Below are 22,625 nucleotides of genomic sequence, written 5' to 3' on the forward strand. Positions count from 1 at the left end.
TTCACCATTCTAGATGCCATTAAGAACATTTGTGATTCATGGGAAGAGGTCAAAATATCAACATTAGCAGGAGTTCGAAGGAAGTTGGAGTCCAACCCTCCTGGATGACTTTGAGGGGTTCAAGACTTCAGTGGAGAAAGTAACTGCAGATGCGGTGGAAAATAGCAAGAGAACTAGAATTAAAAGTGGAGCCTCAAGATGTGACTGAATTGCTGCAATCTCATGGTAAAACTTTAGTGGAAAAGGGTTGCTTCCATGGATGAGCAAAGAAAGTGGTTTCTTGAGATGGAATCTATTCCTGGTGAAGTTTGTTGAAATGACAAAGGATTTAGAATATGACATAAATTTAGTTGATAAAGCAACGGCAGAGTTTGAGAGGATTGATTCCAGTTTTGAAAGAACTTCTACTGTGGTAGAATGCTATCAAACAGCATTGCACGCTACAAGGAAATTGTTTGTGAAAGGAAGAGTTGATTAATGAAGCAAACTTCAGTGTTATTTTTTTTTTTTATAGCTACTTTATTATTTATTTATTTATTTATTTATTTTTGGCTGTGCTTGGATCTTCGGTTCGTGCGAGGGCTTTCTCCAGTTGCGGCAAGCGGGGGCCACTCCCCATCGCGGTGCGGGGACCGCTCTTCATTGCGGTGCGTGGGCCTTTTCACTATCGCGGCCCCTCCCGTTGCGGGGCACAGGCTCCAGACGCGCAGGCTCAGTAGTTGTGGCTCACGGGTCCAGCTGCTCCGTGGCATGTGGGATCTTCCCAGACCAGGGCTCGAACCCGTGTCCCCTGCATTAGCAGGCAGATTCTCAACCACTGCGCCACCAGGGAAGCCCCAGTGTTATTTTAACGTACTGCTACAGCCACCCCAACCTTCAGCAACCATCACCCTGATCAGTCAGCAGCCATCAACATCTAGGCGAGATGCTCCACCAGCAAAAAGATTATGACACGCTGAAGGCCCCGATGGTTAGCATCTTTTAGCAATAAAGTATTTTTAAATTAAGGTATGTACATCATTCTTTTAGACATAATGCTATTGCACACTTCATAGACTGCAGCATAGTTTAAACATAACTTTCGAACACACTGGGAAACCAAAAAATTCATGTGGCTCACTTTCTTGTAATATTTGCTTTATTTCTGTGGTCTGGAACTGAATCTGCAGTATCTCCAAGGTATGCCTGTGTGTGGAGAATGCATTGGGAGGAATAAGCCTGTAGGCAGGTAATCCAGTTGGGATGCCGCACTGGTCATCCAGGTGATCTGAACCAAGGGTAGTGGCTGTACCACATCTTAACTGGAAAGAAAGAATAATTCAAAATATATTAAGACATTGGTGTTCGACTGAATATGGAGGAGAGGGTAAAAGTAGAATCTAGATTTTTTTGCTTGGCCAACTGGGTTGATGTTTCTGCCATTCACGGAGACCGGGAAAAACAGGAGATACCTTTTGTGCGTAGTTCCCCATTCAGTATGATCTGTGCCAAATTCAGCAAGGCTCGAGCTATGCGGTAATAGAAGATTTGTTTTGTACTCTGCAGCATCATATTGGAAATGCTTTTCTTTTTATTGAATCACTTGAACAATTAAGTCGAGAAATTTAAGGATAATTAGAACTACCTAATGATAGTTTATATAAATTTGAAAATCTTGATGAGAGTAAGAAGGAAGATTTAAAGAAAATAATGAGTTTTCAAGTAAATGCATTTGTGTGAGTATACTTATAGGATGTGCTATTTTATTTTATTTTATTATTTTATTTATTTATTTGGCTGCGCCACGAGACTTGTGGGATCTTAGTTGCCTGAGCAGGGATCAAACCCGGGCCCTCAGCAGTGAAAGCAGGGAGTCCTAACCACTGGACTGCCAGGAAATTCCCCAGGATATGCAATTTTAGAGGCATATACTTAATTACTACCTAAAGTAAAACAAACTCTTCATGATTTGTGATATTTAATTTTTTAAAGGCTATAACTTCATAATAAATAACATGTAAAGTGTAAAATCTTGTTCTTGTCAGATCTTCTGAGGAAGCAAGTACTTCCCACATCCATCTATATCACTGTTTTTTGTTTTTGTTTTTGTTTTTAATTTTTATTTATTTATTTATTTATGGCTGCATTGAGTCTTCGTTTCTGTGCGAGGGCTTTCTCTAGTTGCGGCAAGTGGGGGCCACTCTTCATCGCGGTGCGCGGGCCTCTCACTATCGCGGCCTCTCTTGTTGCGGAGCACAGGCTCCAGACGCGCAGGCTCAGTAGTTGTGGCTCACGGGCCTAGTTGCTCCGCGGCATGTGGGATCTTCCCAGACCAGGGCTCGAACCCGTGTCCCCTGCATTGGCAGGCAGATTCTCAACCACTGCGCCACCAGGGAAGCCCTATATCACTGTTTTAACACTGTCCATTCATTGTGGTTAGGACGCAGTGGGCTAGAAAGGACCTCTGTGGGTCATCCAGCCTCTTACTTTGCTCCAGGCAGAGTTATGCATAAAGTCTTCCAGACAAATGGATCTCCATCTATCCTAGTTTTATAGATCTCCAGGATAGGTTTCTTTGTCTGCTCTCATATTTTCTCTTTTTCTTATATCCTGCGATGTCTTAGGCAGATGGGAATACAGTACCAGTGTTTCAAATTAGGTCATGTCAGCAAATTAGGTCATATTCATATGATAATTTTTCATATATACAGTGTGATACTATATAATGGTGTTGATATGTCATCCATGTGCTGTATAAACATTTATGCTGTTCTGCCTTTTGAGATTAAGTACTTGTACTTCTTTGGGGGATAGAGGCTGTATAAGTTTTAAGTATGTTTGTTTTTACATTATTGAGATCTCTTTTTCAGATATTTCTTAATAAGAAATTTAATAATGATAATGATAAGCAGTAAATGGTAATGATAAACACTAAACAAAGGAAAAGACCACATAATAATAAATGTTACTAGTACAAAGTCAGTTACTGAAGGATCTCAGATAATTATAATTACTTTTCTTCCTCTATAACATTACTTTTATTTCTCTGTAATATTTGTTGAGAATATAATCGATGAAAATGAACAGATTCTTTTTTTTTAATTGAAGTATAGTTGATTGACAATGTTTTAGTTTCTGCTGTACAGCACAATGATTCAGTTATATATGTATACATTCTTTTTTATATTCTTTTCCATTATGGTTTGTCACAGAATATTGAATATAGTTTCCTGTGCTACACAGTAGGAACTTGTTGTTTATCCATTCTATATATAATAGTTTACATCTGCTAGTCCGAAACTCCCAATCCATCCTTCTCCCATCCCCTCCCTTCCCCTTGGCAACCACAAGTCTTGAACAGATTCTTTAGATTTAGGATCAGCCTAATACTCTCCTAGAAAAAAACGGATGTAAGTTGTATGTGAGCTCTTGGTTATTTTCTGGTACTTTGTAACGATGTCTCATTTTTAGAGAAAACCATTTTAAGAGAAATGCCAGTTATTTTTCTATGAAAATGATTAAGTCAACCCATAATTTTAAATTTCCTGTCACTGTGGGGATGGCAGCATTTCTTAGTGCCTTAAAAACTTTGCACAGGCAAATTGCTTTAAACACAAAGCACATTTTCTGTTTGCTGTGTTGCCTCAGCCGCTTAAACAGGTAGAATCCTACTTATAATACGCAGTGAGGTATAATGAGGTCACTGCAATGTTCCCTGCCGCACAGGGACTGGGATATCGTGAGACTAGGGTGCCTCTTCCTGAGCCAGTTCTTTTGTTTAGGAAAGGGTGTCTGGCTCTGGAGCGGGCACTGTAGGCCCCTGTTTATTAGTAAGGAGATGGTCAGTAATAATAAAGGGCAAATAAAACAATGATATTATCATTTTAGAGCAGGAAGGAGATGGTATGTTAGCTTACGTGGCTATGTGGAATGGAGGAAGGCTTTAGTAAGGATGCGGAAATATCCAGTTGAGAAGGAAGAGTGGTTTAGGTTTTTGAGATGGCAGGAATGGTTAAGTTTGGATCACAGGTGGAGGGATTTGCCTTAGAGAAGAGAAGAAATACCTCTCTTGTACAAAAGGAAAGGAAGTGACGATGAGTAAAAGTAAGGAAAGGTAACAGAATTCTCAAATGATGAGTTCTATTTTCTCTGGGCAGTGGGAAGTTTGAGAGCTAAGAGGCATAGGTTCTGATTTTGAAGGAAGTGGCAAAGGTTGAAATTGGTTTTGCAGTTTACTGGAGGAATATAGTAATAATAAGAGCTAACACTTTTACAGTGTTACCAAGCATATTTTATGTACTAACTCATTTAATTCTTACCACTCTAAGGGTAGTAAGTACTTTTTATCCCCTTTTATACGTTGGGGAAACAAGGCACAGAGTTTAAATGACTTGCTCAGTGACTCTTAGATTGTAAATGACAGAGGCAGGATTTGAACATAGACAGTTTGGCTACAGAGTACGTGCACTTACCCATCATTCCGCTAGAATAGCAGAATATTTAATATTTGTTGGTGACCATGGGTTTATGGTGACTCCTGTTTCCCTATTAGTGATTTTTTAGCATCCCTGTACAGGCATGGAGAAAGAAGATACAGAATTTAGAAGTCTATACATTCTGTATGTTATAATTTTAAACACCCAAAGAAGATTTATTCATGCTTAACTTTAGTTGTACAAAGTTGATAACCTTATTGACATGATCAATGGATGGAGTTTAGAAAGAAATTGAGAATGTTTTTCAAAATTGATTCAGTTTTTAAAGAATTAGATTAGCTCTTTTGATCGATGACTTTTATCAAATTCACATGAAATCAACCTTTATGAAGAAAGTTAAGTTCCTAATACTATTGCCTTTACTTTCTAACTTTGTCTAAATTTGGTTAACCCAATGTAGTAGCTTATTCATGGGAATGTTGTCTCTCATCCATCCTTGCCAGATAGATAGATAGCTTAGATAGAATGATTAGATAGAACAATTGCTTTATTATATCTTGTTCCAAAAAGTTTTATGGAAAGGTTTAGGATCTCAGGTTCTTTTGTAAAATTGTGTTGGTTGAGGTATTAAATTGGGGTTACTCTCTTCTTACATACAGTATTGTAGCTCTTCTGTTTCTCAGTGTAAAATGGTCTGCTTGCAAAACTTGGCCAGTGTCAAAAGATTAGATGTATTAGAAGTGTTAGATTTCTATTTACAGATGGATTCATAAGCATGCCTAGAGATAAGAAAATCACTCTTCTAATAGTTCACCCAAACTATCTTTGGAAGTTTTCTATGGGGAAATTTTGGCATGGGGCTCTGTAAAAATGTCCAGAACACTGATAGAGTATGGAATGACCATTTTCCCCTGAAGGCTGTCTTCTACCAGATTTGAAAATATTTTTTCAGGTTGATGGAATGGTTTCTAAATTAAGAACCATTGGCAGGGGGAAAGGGATAGCAGAAGACAAATTGCTAGCCTTTCTTTGTGATGGTCTGCAGGGCAAGTAGGGAGGTGAATAAGCAGTGCATGTTCTCTTTTACTTGTTACTTTCCTTTCCTCATTTAAGATCATTTTAAAGGATAAAAGGTAAGTTTTCACAAATAAATTAGTAAGAAACACTATAAGGTAAAATAGATAAGTGAATAAAAACAAGAGAGGTGGGACTTCCCTGGTGGCGCAGTGGTTAGGAATCCACCTGCCAATGCAGGGGACACAGGTTCGATCCCTGGTCTGGGAAGATCCCACATGCTGCAGAGCAACTAAGCCTGTGTGCCATAACTACTGAGCCTGTGCTCTACAGCCCACTAGCCACAACTACTGAGCCCGCGTGCCACAATTACTGAAGCCCATGTACCTAGAGCCCGTGCTCCACAACAAGAGAAGCCACCACAATGAGAAGCACACGCACCGCAACGAAGAGTAACCCCCGCTTGCCGCAGCTAGAGAAAGCCCGCGTGCAGCAACAAAGACCCAATGCAGCCAAAAATAAATAAAATAAAATAAATAAATTATAAAATAAAAGAGGCAGAGAGGATATCAACTGATGAATGGACAAATAAAATGTGGTATGTCCACACAATGGAATGTTATTTGGCAATAAAAAAAAGAAATTAAACACTGGAAAATGCTACAACGTGGATTAAAACATTATGCTAATAAAGAAGCCAGTCACACAAGACCACATATTATGTGATTCCACTTATATTAAATGTCAAAATAGTCCAGTCGGGCTTCCCTGGTGGCGCAGTGGTTGAGAGTCTGCCTGCCAGCGCAGGGGACATGGGTTTGAGCCCTGGTCCGGGAAGATCCCACATGCCGTGGAGCAGCTAAGCCCGTGCGCCACAACTGCTGAGCCTGTGCTCTAGAGCCTGCAAGCCACAACTGCTGAGCCCATGTTCCGCAACTACTGAAACCCGCACACCTAGAGCCCATGCTCCACAACAGGAGAAGCCACCACAATGAGAAGCCTGCGCACTGCAACAAAGAGTAGCCCCCGCTCGCCACAACTAGAGAAAAGCCCGCGGGCAGCAACGAAGACCCAACGCAGCCAAAAATAAATAAATAAATTTATTTAAAAAAAAAATAGTCCAGTCCATAGAGACAGAAAATAGATTAGTGTTTGCCTAGAGCTAGGGGTGATCCAGGGACCTGCAGTGGGGGTGGGGTGATTGCTAAGAGATGAAAGATTTTGTTCAGGGTAATGAAAACATTCTGAAATTGTGGTGAAGGATGTACAACTAAAGGCTATTCACTGCTTTCATCAACAGCCTCCATAGTAGCCTCGGAGTGACCGCTGCAATTCCTGGTATCAAGTGCAGGCCATAATGTCCAAAGCAAGGAAGAGCTTTCCATAATGTCCCTTTTGTCAGTTAGGATTTTTTTGAAGCCTCCAGCAAACTTCCCATGTTTCTTATTAGTCAGAATCACTTGCAGGGGGAATGAAAGTGCTAGGCTGGCTTAGACCTGTCACAATTCACCTCTTGTTGACTAATAAGGGCTTAAAGAGTTGTCCTTAAAGTATGTGCCCACCAGATATCTAAACAGAACTGCCGTTTAGTCTGGGGCCTGAGGACTTCAAAACTTAAGGAGAAGCTTCTTTTCTGATCCTTGTTAAAACAGTAAGGAAGACTTGGAGTCAACTCTATTGCAGTTGAGGAGAGGGATCACTCATTGCTGAACACAACAGGGAGAGGTGGGGATTTATAGCCACAAGCAGGATGAAGAGGTTGGTGGATGGAAAATTACTAAGAGGAGACATCAAGGGTAGGGGGATTCTTGCTAAACTGGTTGCTCCTGCCAGCAACATATGCTTGTCTGGAAGATTAAACTATGCATGTCTAAGTACGCAGGCTGGTACAGTGAAACTATGAATGGCTCATTAAATCAGTTATAGTTTCTTTGGTCACTCACTCCTCTCCTACTTGGATAACCGGTGATTCTAGAGCTCCTTGCAGTGGGGTTGTATGCACTTGTCAGATTGAAACCAAGGCCAAAATAGGTTTCTTGGCTAAAAGAAGGAGAAGGAATTAGCTATCAAAAGTGGGGATGAGGAACTTGATCAGATACCAAGAGTCGATCAGGTGTCAAGGGTGGGAGCATTCTTGATAAACTGACTTAACAGGATTCTTGCGAAGACTGGGCCTGGCAAGGGCAAGGCAGACTTAGAAGGCCAAAGTTGAGGCCTAGTCAAAAACAGGGCTCAGAGAAGCGTAACTGAAGTTCGGTCAAGGAGAAAATCTTTGTCATAGCTCCAGTTTGGTGTTGTTTTTGTCCTTCACTCTTTCTCCCTCTTATTTTATGATTAAAGGCTGACAACTTAAAGTACCTTTCATCAGGTCTTTAATGCAATGTAGGTTTTTCTTTAACTACTTTTACTTCAAAATATGATGTACACCTATTCACTGGAAAAAAAATTTAGAAATAAATTGTACAACATATTCTCTTTATTTCTGCATTTCTTTAAATGAGATGTAGTGTGTAGTCTTCATTAATTATTTAAATTAGAACTTTGACTCACAGACACAGTACTAACAGACCAATTTCAGTAAAATAAGATGGAATTGTGAACATGGCAACTTCTACAAAACCTGAACCAGTATAATCAAAATGCTGACCATTAACAGAACCTGCCATTCCTATATAATATGCACTTAAGATACTTTAAAAGCAAATTTCTGCTCAGATAACTTAAAATATGACAATGCAGTGACTGTTTTATTTAGAATAGAATCAGAACAGGGGAAATGCATGTACAGTTAATTTTAAAATGCAAACCTGTGCAGTCCCCAACCTAAGAACCTAAGAGAATTCCTAAGTTCCTTTGTTACGTAGATGTTTTGGCTCTCCAGACACATTCTCTCCTAGGAAGCAATGTCACAATGATGGTTAAGTTAACAGGTTAGTCCCGAGAGACTGTTTAGGCCATTGAACTTTATATTAATAGTAACCATAAGCCTTTCTGAACCTGTGATAGGAAGGAATAGGGAGTGGGGGCTTGAGCTTTGGCATGAGCAGTTTCTGGTTGTACTGAGGAGGGGTTGATGTTAGTGGAGGAGACTGGCAGAAACAGCTTGCTTGTGAAGGGGTGGGGAATGCATCTGAGACTAGGGGTACAGTGATTATATAGTTTGTAGGTCTGCAGTGGCTGGTAAATGAATGTACCTTAAAAATACTCCAACTTGATACGTACTTTCTGAAAGGCTTATCACAGTAAATATAGCTCTTTAGGCAAACATGCAGTTTATTAAAGTGGTTCAGTTACCATGGCAACATATCTGGAATTTATAGCTCCTTATTTTGAGAGGGCTTCATTTCCACTTTCTGAGGCACTGAAGTCCAAGGCTAAAGTTCTTAACAACCTCCAGTCTCATTGTGTGAATCTTTATTGTTTAGAAAACTTAGACATACAAAATTTAGCTTGCAGAATCAATCCTGTGACTTCATAGTCATATGCATGAATTTTAAATCGGTATTTTTCAATTTTAAAATACCCTCGTTTTAAAATTTTTATAATTATTATCAAAGCTACATATGATCATAATTTAACGAGAAGAAATAGACATTTCAAAAAGTAATGGTCCCCTAAACTTATTCCCCAAAGGCAACCACTTTCTTTTCTTTTAGCTGATTTTTTGGGGATTTACTTCAAATCCCTCAGCAATGTGTTTATCTTGCTTCTTGGTGTGTATTACTGCTTGCTTTGTAATTTTAGCTGTCATCTATTGGCTTCCCAATATGGAAGATAAAATTTTAGCTCTTTCACCCTTCAACCCCACCCTCACACCCAGACCTTTCCCCTATTCCCATTCTTCTAACAAAGTGATAGGTAGGGAGGTAGATAGATTGATAGATTGATAGATCAATCTATCAATAGAAAGAGATGAAGAGATACAGTTTTACTAATTTTATAGAAATGTATACTAATTTTGGCTTGATCACTATTCACCATGTATATTATTAGAACCATGTTTATAATATTTACAGATGAACCATGTAATATACTATCGATATACTGTGGATATTTTCTTTTTTCTTTCACAACTCATTTTCACTAATTCATCCTCAAACTTTACCTTAGTCGTTCAGTCTTCTCTCAGTACCTTTAAACATTAGAATTGCATTAATTTTTTTTTTTAATATTTATTTATTTATTATTTATGGCTGTGTTGGGTCTTCGTTTCTGTGCGAGGGCTTTCTCTAGTCGCGGCAAGCGGGGGCCACTCTTCATCGCGGTGCGCGGGCCTCTCACTGTCGCGGCCTCTCTTGTTGCGGAGCGCAGGCTCCAGACGCGCAGGCTCAGTAGTTGTGGCTCACGGGCTTAGTTGCTCCGCGGCATGTGGGATCCTCCCAGACCAGGGCTCGAACCCGTGTCCCCTGCATTGGCAGGCAGATTCTCAACCACTGCGCCACCAGGGAAGCCCCAGAATTGCATTAATTTTATCTTCTTAAAAAAATTTTCCCTGCAGCATTTGATCAGCTGCAGTCTGGACCATTGCTCTTTGGATCTGTTGCAGAGCTCCTCTCATCCAGGAGTTTTTCTTTATTTCTCCTGTGTGCTGAATTACCTCTTTTTTTATATATATATTACTTTATTTGTTTACTCCGTTGTTTGGCTGGACGACATTCTCTAGTAGCCTCCCAAGAAAGCGTATATTGGAGGTAAATTGTTTGAAACCCCTGCGTTTTTGAAAATGCCTTTGTTCTACTTTTATATCTGATTTTTAATTTGGCTGGACATAAATTGTTAGTTAGAAATCACTTTCTCTCAAAATTTTCAGTATTGATGTTGAGATACCCAATGCAATTCAAATTTTTTATTTTGTTTTGTTCGTGAAATCTATTCTTCCCCTCTCTGGAAGCTTATAGAATTGTTTGTTTGTTCCCAGTGTTCTAAAATTTCATGATGATGGGCCTCGCTCTGGGTCCATTTTCATCCATTGTGAAGGATCTTCAGTGGGCATTTTACAGTTTCCATTTTGGAAACTTACAGCTTTAAGTTCTATAAAATATTCTTAATTCTTTTTATTATTTCCTTTTTTTCTGTATTATTTTCTAGAACTTTTATTTTTCATATATTGCCCTCATGGCCTGGTCCTATAATTTTCATATATTTTATATTTTCTCTATTATTTTCCATCTACTTCCTGGAAGATTTTCTTAGCTTAGTAACCAGTGCATTTTTAATTTCTGCTACTGTATTTTTACTCTTCAAGAGTACTCCCCCCACCCAACCCCCCCAACTCTTCCCTTTTTTGTAGCATCCTGTTCTTGTTTTATAAATGTGATCTCTTCTAGTTTTTTCCCACTCTCTGCATAGTTTATCTGTTCATATAGGTTGCTTTCCATAAATGTCTGGTGATCCTTGGTTGTTTGCTTATATTTACAAGTAAGACATTAAATGCTGACTAGAAGCTCTTCGTGGATATGTCTTGTAAACTATGGCCTTCAATAAAAAGTGATCTGATTGGGATGTCTTGTTGAGGAACCCCAATATCAGTATCTTTAGTCTTTTGTCTTTGGTCAGATATTCTAGAAAAGGAACATTTTATATGATTCTGCTCCCCTGCCTAGAGGACATAAGCCTGTTTGTCTGTTTTGGAACCCTTGGGGATAAGAAGGGGGAGGGGGAGGGATAGAGCTCAGCCTTTATTATGTAACTTTCATTTAATTCCCATGATTTTTGCAGGATGACCTACCATCAATGTAGGATTCCTCCATCTAGATACCCTCTATTTTGCCCTTTCCAGAAAATAAATGTATAGTTTTCTGCCAGGATGGATTGGGAAGTCATCTATTATGTGGACTATGTAGAGAAAGGATATGGTTCAGTGTTGCACATATTCAACTACTTAAACATTCTTTCAAACAATCCTCCTGTTTTAGCCACACCCCCATCCTCACTTCCAGAGGTGACATTTCCTGTTCACTTTCAGATCACTCCATTTTAAATCAGGTACTTCTCAACACTCCATACTGGCAGCTTAGGAACTGTCAGGTTGGCTAATCAGTTACCAGGCATCTGTCTACTTTTTAGCTTCCAAAGTTTTGTTGCTATTGATCTGTCTCCAATTTTCTTTTTCTCTATACATTTTTCTATCATTTAAATATAGCACTGAGAAGGAGTGGAGGTTAAATATATTCAGCCTGCTATCTTTTCCCAAAATGTCTAACTAGTTTTTCACAGTTAAGAGACACTGTATTCATGTTTTAAATTTAATTCATGCTATCCACTTTAAATTTAACTCCTATTTAATTCATCTCATATTGATTTCTTACTCTTAATTGGTAACCTGGCCTCAAGTTAACTAAGAAAACCCTATTCAGTATGAACTTGTTTGACTTTCTCCCTTCTACTTCACAATTTTTTTGTATCCCTCCCTGTTCTCTCAGACCTCCCTTTTGTGCTCTTAATCGCATTACTCCAGCCTCTTCTGAGACCTTCTCCATCCTAGAGGCAAGCTAAATCCCCTCATTTTCCATTTCTCTTAGCCTTTCTGCACTTTCAACAGCCTATTTGTAAATCTACCTAAGTTTCTTAGTTTAAAAAAATGAATAGCCCAACTTTTCATAATCTTTAAACTTCAGCCCAGCTTTCTTACTCTTTTTCAGTCTTTCCCACACACAAAAAAATGTCATTTGACTTTTTATCTTCCATTTTCTCCTTCACTCTATTCCACTTAGTCCTCTATATGAGCCTTTTTTAAAAAAAATATTTATTTATTTATTTTGACTGCACTAGGTTTTCACTGCAACATGCGGGCTCTTCCTTGCAGCATGCGGGATCTTTAGTTGCAGCATGCAGGCTCTTAGTTGCAGCATGCAGACTTCTTAGTTGCAGTATGCATGTGGGATCTAGTTCCCTGACAGGGATTGAACCCAGGCCCCCTGCATTGGGAGGGCAGACCCCTACCCACTGGAACACCAGGAAAGTCCCTATATGAGCTTTTTTTGAAAATTACTTTCTAAACAAAACCACCAACCCCTTCCTGGCCACAACCAACTTGACTACCTACTTTCCTTTAGAGACTCTTTCCCTGTCTTGTTTTTTAAAATCTAATTCTTATCTTGCTCTTGTTTTACTTCCCAGTTTTTTTCCCTCTCTTGTTCCTCTTCTTCCGTGTGCTCCTTTACTTGTGGGCTTCTACTTTAGGCTACCTAGAGAACAAAACAATTAAAAGTTCATAGAAACTTACTGATTTTCCAAGTTTTTCTTGCTTTATTAAAGAAAGTGACATGATTTTTTAATAAACATTTTTATGACATTAATAAGGTTTAACTTTTAATATTTAGGCAGGTGCTGTAAAGGATTATATCAAGATGATGCTTCAGAATGATTCACTTAAATTTCTGGTTTTTGCACATCATTTAAGCATGCTCCAAGCTTGCACAGAAGCCGTCATAGAAAACAAGGTATGTTACCATTTATCTATAAAATACTTCTTAGAATGCAGTTTTTAATATACTAAACATCAATTTTAGTTTTATAACTGAGCTTTTTTGCCTTCTTTAGATGATGGGATGGTATAATATCTATAAATTATTATTATGTATTTTTATTGCAGATTATACTAATATTATATTTCTGTTGTATTGATAATATACTATTAAGTTTTCCCTTTTATACCAGTCATAATTTTCCACTGATCAAATTATCTGGATTGATTAAAATATGCTGCCTTGATAGACTATAATGTGAATTCTGGTTTTGTTACTGGACCATTTGAGATTGGTATAGGCAGTTAAAATTTTTTGTTTACCAACATGGTGGCCTTAGAATGTGGGTGATTTTGAAGGGAAAAAAAGAATGATTTCAGCCAATTTTAGTGCCCAGCCGCAGTCATACCTTTTAAACTTCCAGGCAGCCTAATCTATAGAATATGATTATTAAGATTTAGTGTAGGTGGGTTTGAAACATATGCCCACGTAAGCGCCACCAAACCTGCTGGCCTCACTGCATTCTCTTCTGTCCACCTTGTTTTCCAACAGCCCTATCGGCCGCAGCATCTGCCATTTTTTCTTTCAGAGTGTAAACCTGGTTACATCCAGTGTAAACCTGTCATATGTGCTAAGGGCTTCCAGAGATGCTCTGAATCGGCCAGAGAAAGTTCCTGACAAATTATATGAGCTTAATATACATGTAGCAGCAGAACCACTTGCCTGTGCAGGTAGATATTTTAAAGGGAGGAATAAAGCCATATTTTTTTAAAACTTTGTATACATATTCAGGCATTTGCTAATATGTTCATTAACATTACCAAAGGTAATTCTAGTGTTTTCTTCATAGAAAGATTTATGATAATATGATATAGTAAAGTGCTGTATATTAAAAGATGCTTTATCATTATCACATAGTATCTGTGAAACACCCTCTGAGGAAGAGTTAATTAGCCTTAGAAATAAATTTTAAATGATTGAACAGTAATGTTAGATTTTTTATTCTGATTCATTACACCTTAAAACTACCGGAATCTTTTCCAAGTGTGTCTCTTCCCACTCCCACTTTACTGGTATGTTTAGAATCCCATTTAGTGTCACTAAGAGTTAAAAACGTAGGTAAAACTCTCCCTAGCCTGATAATGTGTTTTCTTTAGAAAGACCCTCAGAAGATTCTGTAATCTGCCTTGATGGATATTAAGTGGATCACTGGTCAGTTTATATCTGTTTTGTGAAGACGTAGAAAGTTGATAAGGGGCATTCTATTTAATGATTAACTTGATGATTCCCTTATAAAACTGAGTATTTGTATGTCTCAACTATTTAAGGCAACGTTTTCCATAAAAGTGCATATAAAAATGAGGCAATTTGAAATTCAGGGCTTATATTTGTTTTTACAAAGTTGAGTAATAAGTTCTTTTTAGCTATTCTAACACACACTGATTGCTCCTTTTTCTCAACTCACATCGTTCTTAAAAGATAGCACTGTTCAGTTTAGCATTTAATGTTTCCTCACTTTGTAAAAATGTATTTGGGTGTCTTGGTTCCCTACCTCAGTGGAGATGATCATGTCACCTATTTCTTTTAAGTTTAATAATGCGAGAAAAGAGAACTCAAATGGTACATTAAAAAAAATGTTTTCCCAGTTAATGTTGCGACATTTCAGGAGTACTCTTCATGAATCCCTAATACCTGGGCAGAATCTTCTTTTTCTTTTCTCACATGTCTGACTTTATTTTTACTTTGGAATTAGTGATCCTGTTACTTTAGAATTAGTCTGATCCATGATTTAAAGTTTGCTTATCAATGTACATAGAATGTTACTGATAACAACATTAGCTTAATCCAGTAATGATTATAGAGCTCCTATTATATCTGTGGCATCACACTTGGCGTTGATGGTATGAAGATGAACTAGACATAGATCCCACTCTCAAGTAGCTTAAAAGATTTAAAAATACAAAATTGTTATAAGAAGCTATTAAGAAATCTGGTTAAGATTCTTCTTGTATTGGCCTTTCTCACCTTCTGAGATGGCCCACACTCTGTCTGTGGAGTGTGTGTTTCTCTCTGAATAAATCCGCTTCTTGCCCATCACTTTGTCTCTCACTGAATTCTTTCTGTGATGAGACATCAAGAACCTGAGCTTCATTAGGTCCTGACACCAGCTAGACCAACTCCCGCTCATCGTCAACACCACTGGGGACGCCTTCTGTGCCGTTTCTTGGCAACAACTTTTTGGGTACTATCATCTGGTTGGGAGACTGCCTTGGAAGGGATAACATTTAAAATCGATCCAGGACTTCTACTCCTGAATACATACTTCAGATAAACTGACACAGGAACACAAAGAGACAGAGATATCTGTGAAGGTATTCCCTGCAGCACAGTTGGCAATACCCCAGAACGGGAAACAACTGTCTATCAAACAACAAATAAAGTACTATGATATGTGTAAAAAAAAAAAAAAAATTCTTCTTGTTAAACATTTACTAACCTGTCGTCTTCACCAGTTTCTGTTTCATTATGTGAACATAAAAATAAGCTGTAAAATATGTATAATAAGATGGATGCATAGGAGCTTGTCCTAATTTTGCCATTTCCCTTGTTGTTGATGGTAGACTCGTTACATTAGGATTGATGGAAGTGTTCCATCTTCAGAAAGAATACATCTGGTTAATCAGTTTCAAAAGGATCCTGAGACTCGTGTGGCTATCCTAAGCATTCAGGCTGCTGGTCAGGTAAGAAGTTTCAGGTCTAAATTTGATAATGAATTGTTGAGATGATAAAAATGTTGAGATGATTAACCATAACTATAACTTTATATCTGGTGTGATAAATATTCATTCTACTTTGGAGAGTGCTACAAAGTGTAACAGAAGGAGCCCTCAACACCTCTGACTAAGCTTCCTAAATTTTCAAGGAGAGAATTTCCTAAAAGAATATAGTTAATGTGATTATAATACTTTTGCATGATCTTTTCCTTCCTTTGAATTTGCTTAGACTTTTCTCATCCCTTTCTTTATAGCACTTATCTGACTTGGTTGTTTTCATCAGAGTCTGTGAGGCAAGGTGGCCTGAGGGAAAAGAACTCTTCTGTCTTTCTGAACTTTTAATGGAGTGCCTTTGGTTTGTCCTTTAGAGTTAGGTTTGGCTGCAAGTAAATGAAAACCCACATTAAGAATGACTTATATCACAAAGTTTTATCTCTGACATAGGCAGTCTAAGGCTAGCATGGTAGTTTCTTAGCGCTTAGGCCCCTTCTGGTTTTCTGCTTTACCACTCCTAGCAGATATCTCTTTTTTTTTTTTTGAATTTCATTTTATTTTATTTTTTTTATACAGCAGGTTCTTATTAGTTATCTATTTTATACATATTAGTGTATACATGTCAATCCCAATCTCCCAGTTCATCACACCACCACCCCCCAACCGCTTTCCCCCCTTGGTGTCCATACATTTGTTCTCTACACCTGTGTCTGTATTTCTGCCTTGCAAACCAGTTCATCTGTACCAGTTTTCTAGACTTCACATATATGTGTTAATATACGATATTTGTTTTCCTCTTTCTGACTTACTTAACTCTGTATGACAGTCTCTAGGTCCATCCATGTCTCTACAAATGACCCAATTTCGTTCCTTTTTATGGCTGAGTAATATTCCATTGTATATATGTACCACACCTTCTTTATCCATTCGTCTGTCGATGGGCATTTAGGTTGCTTCCATCTAAGAGGGCTGCTAGAGCTTCTCCATCATATCTGCGATCTAGGCAGTTGACTGGAGGAAGGCGTACTATATCTCACTGGCCTGCAATTAGTCCCAGGGCCACAACTAACTTCAAGGGTATTTGGAGAAAGTAACCGTTATTCCAGTTAGTCATATTAAACATCAGGTGTCACATTACAAACGAATAAGAAAAGAATAGATATTAGTCTCTGCCACCCTATGTAAGAGGGGATCCTTCTGGATGTCTTTCCTACTAACATTCTAAAATATTTTGATGTAAATGTCTAAGCCAGGATATTTAACATAGGGAAAAGTAATTGAGCATATTGCTGTTAAATATCCAACCTGCTATATGGCATATCTGGCAGCTTCTGTGGATTCTGGAATCTGGACCAGGGCCAAAGTTCTCCTTTTACCGAGCTAATTGATGTATATAAAATTGTATATATAGAGAGAATCCATGAGGATGAAGAAGTTCTAGAACTAACTCACTAGGAGTTCTAGCCAAAAGGAACATTGTCTCAACACTTTCCTCATGTTGGATTAAATTTCCAGTAATCTAGTTTTATATCTGTTAGAATATTTCAGCCATAGAGAATATCATCAAAAAGAGCTTAAAAGTAGAAATGGAATACTGATAGCTCAGGAGAAGATAAGTAGGAGGAAGCTGGGCAGGAGAGTCTTGGAGTGACCTGATAAAAGACTTTCTGAAATTAAGATTTTGCAAGGCACTCACATTTTATTCAAGGCTGTATTCCTGAAGACCTTGTATAGTTCAAAACTCATATACTTGAATACTAATACCTTCATAGCAATAAAGGAAAGTATTGTAGAAACGGCTTTGTTTTGGAGGTTTGTGACTCTTCCATTGTAATTTAGTAGCATCTTTTTTTTTTTTTTTTTGGCCATGCAGCGCCACAGGTGGGATCTTAGTTCCCCGACCAGGGATTGAACCCGTGCCCCTGCAGTGGAAGCGCAGAATTTTAATCACTGACTGCCAGGGAAGTCCAATTTAGTAGCATCTTTGTGTGACGTTGATCCTGCCAACGTCAACATGGATTCTTGTATGGTCATATGATTCTTTTTACACACTTAAAGGTGTCCATCTTTAAATATCAGTACTACTTAATTTTTCTTCATTATCTCTCAATATGTGTGGCATTTTATATCCTAAATAGCAGCACAGTTTAGCATGGTGTTTATTTGACTCTCTCCATGTTTTTATTACTTCTAAGTTCTGTTCCAAAGTAGTTGATCTTCAGCTTGAGAACTGGTGCCACCATTTAATGAATGCTAGTATGATGGTATGTGATATACAAATATTTCAAGTTAAAATAACATATCAAAATAACAGCACAGCAGTCAAAAAAGTCACTTACAGAAGTTCCAGTACTCGTGAACAACAGCATAGATTGGATTAGATGACACTTCCAAAGTATAGTAGGTATTTCTGCTGACCACCTAATATCACTTACTACTATGTGGCAATAGCATAATTATGGTCCACATTTCGCTCGGCCTATCCACTTTAAAGTCATGCATTTTTTGCCACATTTTTAGTTTGAGGAGATTTGCATTATTTCATATATTAATTGTAAAACAAGACTTAGTTAATATTTTTAATGTTAACACTATATCAAACTGATACAAAATGCAATTGCACAAAAATGCAATTGTGTTTTATACATCAAGATACAAGTCAGTAAACGTCAGAGTCTTTGGGATGCAACATGAGAAATTCCATAGAAAGAAAAGAGTGTGACTGTAGACATGATTTTCTTGCTTTATAGAACAGCAGTATGAATTAAATGAATAGAGGATGTCATTGCTGTGACAGTTGCTATGGATACCATGTGTTAGAAATTATATTCTCATTTATAATGTATTTTATTAGATTTTCCAGTGGTCATGTGAATCCAGTCTTCATCAGAGGATAAAGTGATTTTGTTTATATATGTGTCCATTAAACTGACTTTTGAAATATTGAAGTACCTTTTAAATGTGTTTGTAGTTCATCTTGCAATAAGCAGTCTTCATTTGCCTTTGATGAATTAAACTTTCTTAATTTGGCTTAAAATGAAACACTCATTTGTTTTTAAGTCCTTCAGTGTTCTCTTGTCCATTGAACATATGCAGAAGACTTTATTATATATGGCTGTATGCTAAATTCTCAGTTTATTTGCATCTCAGTTTCTTCACTTTATTTTGCTTAGGGTTTGACATTTACTGCTGCAACTCATGTTGTATTTGCTGAGTTGTATTGGGACCCTGGACACATAAAACAAGCAGAAGACCGTGCTCACCGGATTGGACAGTGCAGTTCTGTGAATATTCACTACCTTATTGCAAATGGGACTCTAGACACCCTTATGTGGGGAATGTTGAACCGCAAGGTAAAGCTTGAATTTAAACCAGGTTACCACTTACTCATTATTACCCATAGCCTGCATGAGTTAAGAGGCTGAGTTTTAGTGCTTTCAGGCAAAGGATATCAAAGTACACTAGGATATTGATGTTGATAGGGACCAAGTCCAGAAAAGGCTTCAATTGGTAGTACTCTACCTGCTATCCTCGGTAATGAGAGAGAGACATGAACTTATGTGTGTTCCTATTGTCTTCCAAGCCCTTCTTCTACCATTTTAGCAGCTAGGGGAGGATGAGCTAGTAAGGAACTAAAATGCTTTCAAACCCCTTAGCTTTTTGTAAGCTAAGAATAAACCCTTTTTCAACAGGATTCTTGAGTTCCGGGCTAAATTTTGGACGGAGGACAGCCTGTACCCAGATTCTAGAAAAAGTATTAGGGATGTTGCTTGCTCTGTCCACTCAGCTGTCTCTTCTCCCCAACCTTGAGGGATGTTTATAGAAAGGACTTGACTAAGGTCTAGAGGATGGCTTTCAAGCACTGAGTATAGATATTCAAAATGGCCAATCATATGTATGTTCAATTTCAAAGTTTATAAATATTAGAATAAAAGTTTTTATGAGAAAAGCAAATAGTATAGCTTCTCTAGTTAACCTTTTCCTCATTAAGCACAGGAGTCATTGACTTGGCGATTTGGTTGTAATTTTAAATAATTGTATTACTAAAGCCCTTGATATGTTGAAACAGTAAGATTTTCTCTGTTGGATTGCTTGTGATTTAAATGCAAAATCAAGTTACTACTTAGTAAATGTCAGCTGTGAGGTGACCTGTTGTAAAATTCGTATATTTTATCATCTTACAGGCTCAAGTTACAGGGAGCACACTGAATGGTAGGAAGGAAAAACTTCAGGCTGAGGAGGATGATAAGGAAAAATGGGATTTCCTGCAGTTTGCTGAAGCTTGGACTCCAAATGAAAAGTCTGAAGAGTTCAGGAATGAAATGTTGTTCTCTCATGTAAGATTATATGACATTCTTTTCAATTCTTTTTAATATATAACTTTATCATATATTGTTTTAAATAGCAATTTTCAATTGTTCATGCTATTGAAAGGAGCCTCCACATAAAGGTGGAAAAACTCTAAGAACTAAAAGATGACTTTGATATAAAGAGGCTGCAACAGTGGCTTGTATCTTCCAACAGTTATATATTAGTGCTTACTGTTCATGTCCTTAGAAAAACAAGCTAAGTAGAATCCAACCTTAAGAAGAAAATATGGGAGACTGTCTCTGTGACACTGAGGGTAGGGAAAGATGTATTAAATTTGCCACAAAAAATAGCATACACAAGTCACATACTCAGTAAAGATATTTGCATTGCAGTGTCCAAAGTATATAAAGAATTTATACAATTCAATTAGTAAAACAGACAAGCCAACAGAAAAATAAGCAAACAATGTGAGCATCAGAGGAGACCAGAATAGAAAAAAAAACATGAAAAGAAACTAGCTTCACCAAAATAAGACAAATTTAGAAAGGTACCCTTCTCTCTTTACAATTAGTATGTAATCTATGGTGTGATACTTTGAGATCACATGACTATCCTGTTCCCCAAACCTTTCACACAGTGGTTTTAGCATTCATTGATCTTTGCCTGAACCAGTTTTGAAATAGTGTTTTTTCCAGTTCCATCATTGCTTCTTTATTTATTAGCTGTTCTGTGAAGAAAAGCTTCTCATTTAAAAAAAATATCATTATGAACTTGGGGATTCTATTATTATTATTTAGTGTGTTATAATCTTTGCCTTTTTTTTTTTTTTTTTAAGATCTGGTTAGTGGAAGCTCCTTTATTTTTTTTTTTTAATTAATTAATTAATTTATTTATTTATTTATTTTTGTCTGTGTTGGGTCTTCGTTTCTGTGCGAGAGCTTTCTCTAGTTGTGGCAAGCGGGGGCCACTCTTCATCACGGTGCGCGGGCCTCTCACCATCGTGGCCTCTCTTGTTGCGGAGCACAGGCTCCAGACGCGCAGGCTCAGCAGCTGTGGCTCACGGGCCCAGTTGCTCCGCGGCATGTGGGATCTTCCCAGACCAGGGCTCGAACCCGTGTCCCCTGCGTTGGCAGGCAGACTCTCAACCACTGCGCCACCAGGGAAGCCCGAAGCTCCTTTATTTTATTTTATGTTTTGGTTTGGTTTTTTTATTGTTGTTTTTGGGGTTTTTCTATTGAAGTATAGCTGATTTACAATATTGTGTTAGTTTCAGGTCTAAAGCAAAGTGATTCAGTTATATATATATATATATTCAGATTATTTTCCATTATAGGATCTTACAAGATACTGAATACAGTTCCCTGTGTTATACAGTAGGATCTTGTTGTTTATCTATTTTATGTATAGTAGTTTGTGTCTGTTAACCCCATACTCCTAATTTATCCCTCCCCTCCCTCCCTTTCCCCTTTGGTAATCATAAGTTTGTTTTCTATCTGTGAGTCTGTTTCTGTTTTACAAATAAGTTCAATTGTATTATATTTTAAGTTCTACATATAAGTGATAATCATATGATACTTGTCTCTCTCTGTCTGACTTCACTTAGTATGATAATCTCTAGGTTTATCCATGTTGCTGCAAATGCATTATTTCATTCTTTTTTATGGCTGAGTAGTATTCCACTCTGTGTGTGTGTGTGTATGCCACAGTTTCTTTAATCCATTCATCTGTCAGTGGATATTTAGGTTGCTTCCATGTCTTGGCTATTGTAAGTAGTGCTGCGATGAACATGGGGGTGCATGTTTCTTTTTGAATTAGAGTTTTCTCCAGATATATGCCCAGGAATGGGATTGCTGGATCATATGGCAACTCTATTTTTAGTTTTTTGAGGAACCTTCATACTGTTTTCCATAGTGGCTGCAGCAATTTACACTCCTTCCAACAGTATAGTAGGGTACCCTTTTCTCCACACCCACTCCAGCATTATTTGTATGTGTGTATATATATGTATTTTTTGTGTGACATATATATATACCATATATAAGTGATATCATATGATATTTGTCTTTCTCTATCTTTACTTCACTTACTATGATAATCTCTAGGTCCATCCATGTTGCTAAAAATGGCATTATTTCATTCTTTTTTTCATTTTTAATATGGCTGAGTGGTATTCCATTGTATATATATATACCACATCTTCTTAAACATGGGCATTTGGATTGCTTCCGTGTCTTGGCTCTTATAAATAGTGCTTCTATGAACATTGGAGTACATTATCTTTTCCAATTAGAGTTTTTGTCTTTTCCAAATATATGCCTGGGAGTGGGATTGCAGGATTTCTTATTTGTAGACTTTTTAATGATGGTCATTCTGACTGGTGTGAGGTGGTACCTCATTCCTACAACCGAACAATTCCATTGCTAGGGATATATTCTCCTGCATGTATATAAGGATACATGTATAAGGATGTATACCAAGTCATTTTTTAGAATGCAAAAAATTGGAAACAACCAAAATGCCTATCAGTAGGAGAATGGCTACCTAAATTGTCATAAGATACTACTTAGAAGTTAACATGAATGAATTAGGTTTATATGCATTAACATGATCAGATTTTGAAAACATAATGTTAATTTTTTAAATGCAGAGCA

At 37.6% G+C, this 22,625-nt stretch overlaps 1 protein-coding gene across 13 annotated transcripts in view; it reads left to right on the forward strand.

Annotated features, from left to right (window-relative positions):
- ZRANB3 (zinc finger RANBP2-type containing 3) overlaps positions 1–22,625 on the forward strand; it is a 262,135-nt gene that overhangs the window by 192,716 nt on the left and 46,794 nt on the right. For all 13 annotated transcript variants that reach the window (XM_082397845.1, XM_082397841.1, XM_082397840.1 and 10 more), the window contains 4 exons: positions 12,752–12,871; positions 15,517–15,636; positions 18,837–19,016; positions 19,848–20,000. In XM_082397845.1, the coding sequence (XP_082253971.1) occupies positions 12,752–12,871; positions 15,517–15,636; positions 18,837–19,016; positions 19,848–20,000 (573 nt within the window). The remainder of the gene's footprint in view (positions 1–12,751; positions 12,872–15,516; positions 15,637–18,836; positions 19,017–19,847; positions 20,001–22,625) is intronic.

Source organism: Balaenoptera borealis (genome assembly GCF_965194805.1).
Source record: "Balaenoptera borealis genome assembly, chromosome: 6".
NCBI classification, from domain to species: domain Eukaryota; kingdom Metazoa; phylum Chordata; class Mammalia; order Artiodactyla; family Balaenopteridae; genus Balaenoptera; species Balaenoptera borealis.